General features: G+C 36.5%; 1 protein-coding gene across 1 annotated transcript; it reads left to right on the top strand.

Annotated features, from left to right (window-relative positions):
- The first annotated feature begins 218 nt into the window (after window positions 1–218).
- On the top strand, window positions 219–5,267 carry LOC148853014 (B-box zinc finger protein 22-like). The gene is made up of 2 exons (XM_088947492.1): window positions 219–950; window positions 4,651–5,267. The coding sequence occupies exons 1-2, from the start codon at window positions 768–770 to the stop codon at window positions 5,068–5,070; spliced, it is 603 nt and encodes a 200-aa protein (XP_088803618.1). The 5' UTR covers window positions 219–767; the 3' UTR covers window positions 5,071–5,267.
- The last annotated feature ends 5,317 nt before the right edge of the window (window positions 5,268–10,584 follow it).

Raw genomic sequence — 10,584 nt, forward strand, 5'->3', positions numbered from 1 at the left:
TGGCACAGTCAGCTGCCATGTTGTTCTTGAACTTTTATGCCACGTGTCGGCCAATGAGCTGGTCGTTCATATCGTATGATCGTGGGACTGGGGACCACGTTATGGGCAAGCGCAAAAGTCCTTCCCTCATGGTGTATTTGAATGGCCAGATTCCCGTTTACGTAAACCCGTTTTTACGGATATTTTCTGCATCTCTAATTTTCCAAAATACTCCTACGCTTTTCCTTCCCTAAATATTGTTTTTCCATAATAAAGAACCTAATTCATGGGTATTATTGTCATTTCAATTTACTAATATCTATTTTTTTAGCAAAATATCTTGTCAACCTGAGGTTAGTTATTGGTTACCAACAAAATATCTCTTTTTCCCTTTTATACTTTTTCTTAATTTGCCGCCTTTGAACTCTCTCTCTCTCTCTAAACTTTTCTATCCCTTCTTCTTCTTCTTCTTCTGTATATATATAATAATAATCTTATAAGATTTCCTCCTCTTCTCTTTGCCTCTTCAAGTAGAAGAAGCTGAAGCCGAGTGATCGATCGAGTTCGAGCGACGAATGCGTGTATCTGTAATTGAACTCGTTGGATAGAGAGAGTGAGTGAGGCAGAGTTGTGAAAGCGGCGGATACAGCTCCCGGCCATAGTCCATAGATTCCGAAACCCAGAGAGAGTGAGAGAGGGAGAGAAATGCAGCAGTGAGGTGAATCAAATTGAGAAGAAAATCCAGCGGGAGGAGAACTATAAGTGCAGCTGGAGATAGAGAATTAGAGATGAAGATACAGTGCGATGTGTGCGAGAAGGTGGAGGCGGCGGTTCTATGTTGCGCGGACGAGGCGGCGCTGTGCTGGGGATGCGACGAGAAGGTGCACGCGGCCAATAAACTCGCCGGAAAACACCAGCGCCTCCCGCTCCTCAACCCTTCGTCTCACGTTCCTTCCTGCGATATCTGCCAGGTATGTATCTTTTGTTTCTATATACTTTCTTCAATAACTAATAATTAATAATAATAATGGGTGCACAATTACTCTTTTATCCTTAATTTTATCATAATTACTCTATTACCTCTAATGACTGGTACTGATAGCCTGGTATTCCCTTCTTTCTCTTTCTCTATCATCTCATCATTTGATTTGTTATTTGTTATTTATTATTTATATGCTAATGTGCACATGGGTGTAACCTTTGTTCCAATAACTGTAACAAAAATAGTATTATACAATATACACACACGTGAAACTGTATTCTTATTGAAAAGGAATTAATTAATTAATTAAAAAGAATAAAAATCGAAATTGATGTGCCGACCAGAATAAAGGTCGAATCATTCAGGAGTGGCCTGAAGGTTCAGTTTGGGAAAAGAATAAATGCAAATATGTACGGTGTAAAATTAGGGATATACGAGGTTTTATACTGTACATATTTATATTTTTACTTTTTACAAACTGAACTGAACGGGTGGATGTCCGACCGGGTAGGCTTTATCTGGGGTCGATTATGCAGAAATTGGAGTATCAAACTATCAATTCAAGGTCAATGAACTGTAAAGTGGTAGGCTTGTTGTTTCCGTGCAGCGTGCTTGCAAATAGTAATTGAGAGGTGCTAGGATCTGCTCACACCCAACACAGTATTAATATGATCTGTGTCCACACATTTTACCAGAGATGAGAGACCCACCATGTCTTCCATGAATCTAGATCTCCTGCCAATAAAACATGTTCCAATATAAAGTCAGGGCAAATATGTATTCACACCATTCTAACAGTTTTTAATAATCTTGCATTAGGAATACCTCCCCATAAAATAAAATATAAGTAGGGAGATATTCTTAATGTAAGACAATAAAAACTGTCTAAATGGGCTTTATCCTGACTGAAGCCGAACTCTCCAACACCCTATCAATATAATCCAATATCACACATTTCATTCATGGTAGGTTTCACTTTTATGGTGGGTCCCAATTTTTTGGTGAGGTATGATATTGAATCATGCGGGTAGAGTGATAGAATGTGTTTATTGGCAGGAGACCCCAATTTTTTGGCTGTGCATGGATATAAATAATATTAGAACGTGATGGAATAATTCGCAGATTCGGGCCGAAGATGAATGGTTTGAATTGGACGAATTGAGATCACCTGTCAATTCCAAAACCTCCCAACATGATCTGATACTAAGCGTCTTACCATGAGACTGGAACCCATCATAAGATGGGACTCGTAGTGTTGGATCATGTTGGAAGGGCGTTGGAATGTATATTGTTAACTGGTGATACGGATTCAAGTTGGGCATGGGCTACGTCAAGCTCTGGTCTGTTGTGGGTTGGGTTTTCAATGGAGGAGGATGAATTTAGTCAGCTCTCTTTAATTGTTCATTGTGTGTTTACTGTTTAGTAGCTGCCTGGAACAGAGAAAACACAGTCGGCCCACTTCAGCCTAGCACACTGCCCTAGGTCATTCGGTGGTGGACCGGGTTTGGATTATTGTGGGTCCCATAAAGAGTCTGAAATTGGGTTTGGTTCGGGCTAAATTCGTGGGCTGTTATGGGTTCGGGTCAAATGCTTATATTCTTTTTGGGTATCATTTTCATTTCCTTGTTATTCTGCTTTGTTTGCGGCATAAGTAATGGCCTAATGGGTAAAGAAAGATGAGGACAGCCATCATATTCAGAGAAATGGGTTGGGACATTTTGGACCTTGATTTCTAAAGGGATTCAAATTGGTTCCATATTTGAACTCCCAGTCTTTCTTCCATTGATCCATTCTGGTGTGAGTGTAAAGTGTGAACACCTAAACAAAGTTTTTTTCTTTTCTCTGCCGCAGGCCGGAAGATGGCCCATAAGCAATCAATAGGGGTGTGGGGGGGTAATGTGGACAAACCAAGTCTGGCCCTGCTAGACCCATTTGCACAGCTGTCCAGATTGCTTGGTGACAATTTTCCTGCCTCGTAGAGATCTTCTTGCTTGGCTAATGACTCAGACCAATGATTGTAAATTTGTAATACCATTTCACATCCACTGTTTCAGTTTCGGAGATAGCCTAAAGTCAAACTCGTCGATCCAATATGGAATTGTCTCAGGGAAGCATACCTGAGTTGCAATATGAATTGGATTAAAAGTTTTAGGTTACCCAAGTCTCAATTCAGCTCTCTTCACACTTGTGGGAATCCATCTATTTACCTATCTAACTGTACAATCAAATGGTAGAATGTGGGAGAAGATTTTTTTAGGAATGGAAGTTGGTTAATAGTGTTTTGGTTTCATTGACTAAGATACCTATATTCGTTTTTCAGATTTATGTGAAGTTTACGAATTTTTTTTTTTTTGGATTTTTCTTATCATCCTGAAAAATTGTTTCTTTTTAATAAATGCATTTTATAATTAAAACAGCCATTATCTTATTTATCTAAAAAATAAAAGAACATAAATAAATACACTTACCAAAATCAGCTTTATTGACACAAGAAAGGAAGATGCATTATTGCTTTAGTTGTTGGCTTTTATCAGGTTTTCACTCACAAATTTATCCTATTAATAGATGACAAGGAGCCAATCGACGTATTTAGTTGGAGCAGCTGCATCATTTCATTTGTTGTCCCTAAGATACGTAGGGCTAGCAGTGTTGGTCCCCATTTTATATGGTACAGAATCCTATGAGAATCCGCAGCTTTGCTCTGTCGGTCTCCATGTCTGATCACGCTCTTCACATAAATAAGAGAGATCAGAGAGTTAAGTGACTTATGTCTGGGTCTGTCTTCTAAGTTGTCGGTTTCCAATTTATAATTGAGAACTGAGATGAAATATTTCTGTAATATGGCCTTTTGTTTATGGAACCAAAATCCTATTAGCCTTGGGTGGAGTTGATCATGTGAACATTCCTTGATAAAATTCAGATCCAATGGAGAAGCACCTGTTCTGTGTCACACCATTGTTAAATTCTCTTATATTTAAATTCAATTGGTATGAAAAAATTTATACATTGAACTAGATCATCCCTGTAGTTGCAAAGATGTACATTAAGCAGGACCATCCATTTGATCCACCAAGATCTACAATTGGTGTTCATATATCTATAAATTGCAATTCTACATTTTCCTTTTTCCATTTGACAGACTATCCCTAACAAGGGGAGCTGATGTATCTATAAGTTGGGGGACATTTTAAACATTGTTAGTGAAGTCAAAGGGAGATTTTAGATAATTTCATCTGTCTTAGAATTCCCCTAGTTTTCTACTTTTCTTCAAGAGTTCAAATATTTCTACGATTTTCATTTATGAAGTCCACCAAAATCTGGTGGACCACCCACCTGTGGTCTTTGTTTGATTTTATTATGGTTCTTTTGCAAACCGTATGGCTATCTATTGGAGGGGAGAAGCATATATGAATTTGTAAATAGTGAAGGTGTCAACTTACTCAGTGGTTGAATTCTAGAAATTTGTTGCCAAAGTATTGTAGTTTTATCTCTACCTTCCTACATTCCTGTTTGTTGAACCTATTTACTATGAGGTCTGTTTTTTTTTTTTTTTTCAATTCAATATTCTATGTTGGTCACTATGACAATTGAGAACCTCTCAGATGCATCATCCTAATGACCCAAACTGTAGAAAGCATTGTGATTATATTTAATCATGTAGTCATTCAAATTGATCCTTCTCCTTGCAGGAAAAGGTTGGTTATTTCTTCTGCTTAGAGGACAGGGCCTTGCTCTGTAGGCAGTGTGACGTGTCCATCCACACGGCGAGCCCTTACGTGTCATCTCACCAAAGGTTCCTCGTGACAGGTGTCAAGGTTGCACTCCAGCACTCATCCAACAGTGACAACATCAACAGCAATGGGGGAAATTATCATTTGAGTCCTCCCACATCCAATGCTTCCTCTGCCGACCTTCCAACTAATAAGAAGGTTCGTTTATCGCTAACAAGGAGTGTTTCCACCTCTGCTTCTACCCCAGCAAGCTTATCAGATGAACCCACTTTAGCAATTCGACCAAATTGGCCTTTAGATGAAATCCTTAACAGTTCTGATTATGATTGTTGTTATGGATTTTCAGATCTTGGTTCTTCTAGGATTGGAAGCCAATGATGATTGATTAAGACTTTTCCTGTTATTGTGTTCCCATCAGTTTCCTGTTACTTTGTTTCTGTTTCTTAGTTTTAAGATAGCTATAAACACTTTTCTTTATTTCTGTTGATTAACTAAATTTGTATCTCAAACTCAAAAAGGTTCAAGCCCCTAGCAAATCAATGAATTAGGAAAAATGAAATTCTTTCCCAACAAAATTTTCCTTTTTGGGTGCGTTGTATTTTCGGATTTTGAGAAGGGGGAAACTTGGTTATTGGGAACCAAAATCCCATGTTCTTTTTTCAGATTTATGTGGGGATCAGGGAAAGTTTAAATTCTTAGGTATCGGTAAGTGATACCCATTTACCCACCTAGGGGGAAAGTTGCCAACACTTGAATGGGACAAAAATGTCATTTTTAATAATGGATTTTTATGGCTAAAATGGTCATTGCATTATTTACATGACAAATAAAAGAACACGGGTAAGTGTTTTCCAGGAAAATTTACCTAGGTAACTACATTTACCCGGTAAATAGCTTACCAAAAAGCGAAGGAGGCCTTTGTGTAATATATAAAAATGGCAAAGCAGCTATGTCACTGCTATTAGCTCTCATATTCTTGTTGAAATTAGGGGAATGTTAACTCAATATCATACTATGCAGGGTTTTATGTCATAACAGCCATAAGGTTCAAAGTATTGATACTCTCAATATGAAAAATTATTGTATTAAAAGTTTTTATCAATTGTTTTTTTCTTCTTTTTTTTGATTTGATATCTTTGAATGTAAATTTCATTTAAATACCCAAACTCTTATTATTGGTGACCTTAAAAATCAAGACGTTATTGATTTGGTTGGCGAACTACTGACCTGGGCAGTCGAAGCAACTAAGACAATTTTTTGTCATTTTTTGTTTTTTTTTTAAATTTTTATTAGTTTTTTGTCTGGATGGGTCGTCTGTTCGGACCAGAATAGTCAAACCATTCGAGTCAGAAACTGAATCCATAACGGTTTCCTATTCAGTCCGGTTTTAAAAACCTTGTAGCTATCTCCACAATCCACTGATAAAAACAAATTGTTAATATTTACATCCCTGGAATATTAACTATTTTGCTGTTTTGGCTAAATCTATGAAAAATTAGGAAAATCTATGGTACAGGAACCAATTAAAGCACCTGTCGTGAATTGTGATAAATATTTTATGATACTAACTTAATGGCTTTATTGGTGTAAGTTTTTTTCAATATCATGCCTTTCCAATATTATATTCAACCTAGAAAAAATATTAGAAAAAGTCTCCACTGTTAGGTTGATTGTCGCATGGTTCTGAAAACCAAATCGGAAAACTTAGAAATCGGTCAGGTAATCGATTCTGTTTTATCTTAAAATCACTTTTTTATCCAAAAACCATTAATTTGATCAATGATCCATTGACTCAGACGATCAAATCGTCAATCTGAACAATGCTTTTTGATCATTTTTTATTATTTTATCTTTTAAGTTAGAACGGGCCATCCGTTGAACCAGATGGTTGGACTGTTCAACTCGAAAACCAATACAGTTCCATGTCCGATCCAATTTTAAAAACCTTAGCTACTGTAATTAACATTAAAAAAAAAAAAAAAAACAAAGCAGGCTCCTCATCCTGTTCTCTCGAGATTCTCTTATCCCTTTTGTTCCACATTAGCCAGGATGTCTGCACATTGATTCCCTTACTCTGCGCATTTGAGTTGTCCTTACTCTGATCTCATTTGATGTTGCCGTTCTCAATATGGTTGTAATTGTTTTTTTTCTTTTTTGCTCGGTAAATGATTGTAATTGTTCTTATTACTTTTTTTGACAAGAATTGTTCTTATTAATTGAACTCATGAAAACAGTTTCAAAACCTACATTCTTAGAATAGTTACAGATTCACCTTGTATTTTGGGTAATGAAATTTAGTCGTTAAGGATGCGTTTGGAAATGGTACAAATAAGTGTGAATGTAAATATATAGTGTAAAATAGTTCATATAAATTGCAAAATTAGGTAAGTTTTGCACTGACAAATTTATATTCTTACCAAACAGACTTTTAGTTGTAATGGATGCAAACATGAATTCCAATAAAACATATGCTTTTTTTTTTGTTTTAATCAAAAGCCCACTTGAATGCAAATTTACTTATTTTTTATTGATGTACTTTTACAACTTATTATCAATGTAAATATGCATTGGTCTATTATTTGTCAATGTATAAATATAATATTGACAAATACAAGCATAAGTAAAACAGAGTGCAAATTTACCCTGAACCGGGATTTTACTCCATTTGTATTGTTTCCAAATGCTAAGGCTCAATTTGGAAGGAATATTATTTTGTATGTATTTACACTCTACATATTTGCATTTGTCATCGTTGTCCTTATGTGTTTGTCATTCACTGGATCAAAAGAAAATGTGCACAGTTATTTTCTGCAAATGAGTGACTAACATGACATAATAATGGGGCACTCTGAAATCTGAATGAGAGAGCACATTCATTGTCTTTGAATTGAAACATCGCTCTTTGAATCCAGATTTCATGTACCCTGTGACAGGTGCCCAGACATGAAAAATATTGCACATATTTGACCTTATGAGGATAATGCTAGTATGTAAAGATCACCGTAAATTTTATGATAATGTGAATGAACTGTGATCAACCCTATTGATTATGACACTCAGCATGGAGTCACACAAAGAGGTAGAACTAAAGTGGGCCGGGCTAGGGGTGTCAATGAAGCGGTTTTGGGCTGCACTTCATCCAAATCAAAATCAATTTGGACGGATTGGGTGGATCAATAATACATATTGAATTTGGATGGACCAATAAGATATATTGGATTAGACCTGGTTCACCCATAATGAATTGATAATGGATTGGATTGAGCCAATATCTAGTCTTTGATAGAAGATAAGAACAAAGTGTCAATGGACCAGGTTTGAGTTGGAACCAATCTAAATTAACATAAATTTAAACAGATTGGACAATTCAAACATTAAACTGAACCAGTCCAAAATATTCATTGGACTGAATTGGACTAGATCCATTTGTAAAGGACACACATTGGATTGGACTGGAGTGGACCAAATCCAGCTCAATTGACAACCCTAGGCTGGCCGCCCATGGGCCAACATGTCCCAGCATAATTTGGCATGACCTGGTCACTATAGCAAGCAAGGTGGTGCCAGGCCCAGACCAACCCCCTTGCCCGGCTTGGTTTTGAGGCCATTGGGCCAGTACAACATAGCATAAAAAAGTGGGTTGCAGCATGGCCCACATGCTAGCAATTAAGATAGCTCATAACCCAATTCGACATGATAGGATGCACATTAAAGTAGACAAGTATTTCATAAGAAAAAAAGTGACATTCAGAGAAGTTTGTCTTCCTTTTATTGTTTTAGAGTAACAACTAACATATGTTTTGACTAAAGGTGTTCCTAAGGCAAAGTTACAATACTATATAAGCAAGTTAGGCATGATTGATATTTATATTCAACTTAAGTGGGAGTGTAGAGATGATGGGATGAATAGGCATTGTTTCATTAATTAAAATATGTTGAGTTAATTACAGATTGATGACCCAATAATCATCCCCAAGGATTACAACCCAAGTTACACTGAGGCCCAATATAGTTGCTGCCTTGCATCCCTTTGTTTGGCTGAAGTATTTGTTAACTCATTTGCACTCCTCTTGATCCCCCTAAAATCAGCATTTATATCCTTTGCTAATCTCTCTACTTCTCTGAATATATTCTTGAGGCTCCATGAGACATGTCTATTACATTTTTCCCAAGAGATTACAACTTTTGAGTCCCCCTCCACTTCCACTTGATAAAAACCCAATTGCTTTGTCAATTAGAGTCCCTATAATAATGCCAATAACTCAGCCTTTGTTGAGTTTGTAATACCAACTGGCCCTGAATATAGAGCCAATATATTGCATTCTTCATTTCTAATTGCTCCCCCAATTCCTACCACTCCTAGGTTGCCTATAGAGCTTCCATCAAAATGCAATTTCACTTTATTTACTTGTGGTGGTTCCTACTCGACTCTTATAGTTTCCTTGCCCCTAAATGACTATGCTATCCCTTTCCATGCCCTTTAGGTGTCAGTTACAGAGAAAATTTATCTGAGATTTTTATCTACAATGCAGCTCTCGATTTTATCTTATCAATGACCTCTTCCAAAGTTCTAGATCGATTTTCCAACAAAAATTCTATTATTTATTTCCTCCCATACTCCCCAAGCAATAGCCTCTTTGGTAACTTTTCGCATAATTCTCCTTGTCTTCTTTGATTGCCTCAAGAAGTTAGGATTGAAAATGTCTGTCACCTCTTGGGGAGGGTTCCATTTGCAACCAAAGATTTTGTTATTTGGTTTTTGGTTTTTACCTTTGCTCTCTATTTTAAGTTTGTTATCACATTATCTAGTTGTGGTAAAGATATCAATAAACTATCTATTGTTTTTAGTTAGATTTGTCATGTCACTATGCCTTTTCCTTTCTTGGGGGTTTGAATGCTTGTAGGATCAAAACTTGACTTATTATTAGATTTTTCTCACCACCTAGCCATGGCAAAGGTCTTAAAAAAATTTCTAGTTGTTTGAAATTCTAAAAGAGAAATCGTGAATTTTTCTTTTCATTGAACTCTTTTATCTTTGCTATTCCAAGTCCTCTCCTCTCCTTTTAGTATTCTCTTCCTTCCTTCTTGCTATGTTCTTCCTATTCCTTTTCCATGGATGACCTCAATGCTCTTAATGAGGCTTTTCAAAATATGGTGCATGGTGACAATCAAGCAAGAATAGAAGTGTAAACATATAGCCTCATATTCCCCTTAATCTTCATGAGCAATGGCAGTTTTCCTTTATCTAGCGACTTTTTCATCGTTTAATTGACTAGTTCACTAAGTTAGAAAAATGTCTCCATAATCTCTAGAATTTAAGTCCCAATGGGTTGCTCATTGCCCATTTTCAATGAGGCAAATTTCGTCTTCGTTTTCTCTATGAAAGTGATTTTACTCATATTAGATATAATGGCCCTTGGCAATTGAATGGCTAGTGGATTATCTTGAAACCTTGGATTCCTAGAATACCACAATATGAATGGAATCTGCATGAGATCGAAATTTGGGTCTAACTAAATGATATTCCTTTTGAAATTTTGTCTGAGGATATAGGAAGACCTATAGTTAAGAGAATAGGACCAACCTATTCCTTTTCAGTAGTCCAAAACTTCATTAGAGCTAAAGTCCTTATTTCCATCTAAAAATCTTTAAAGACTGGTTCTTTTTTTAATTCCCAAAATTGGGGTTACCTGACCTCCCTTGGGTTTGTTACTTATGTAGGAAAATTGGCCACCTCTTTCATCATTGTTTATAGCCCTTCCTCATACAAATGGGAAATCTTTCGAGTTTCGACTAGTTTTTCAATCATCAAAGTATGAACCTTCCTGGACCCTAGTTGAGAACAGAACTCAACATGTGTCATAGTTGGTGCTGACCGCATTTTAGAAAGCT

Source organism: Nelumbo lutea, chromosome 5 (assembly GCF_056320005.1).
Source record: "Nelumbo lutea isolate HS-2025 chromosome 5, American lotus-T2T, whole genome shotgun sequence".
Taxonomy (NCBI): domain Eukaryota; kingdom Viridiplantae; phylum Streptophyta; class Magnoliopsida; order Proteales; family Nelumbonaceae; genus Nelumbo; species Nelumbo lutea.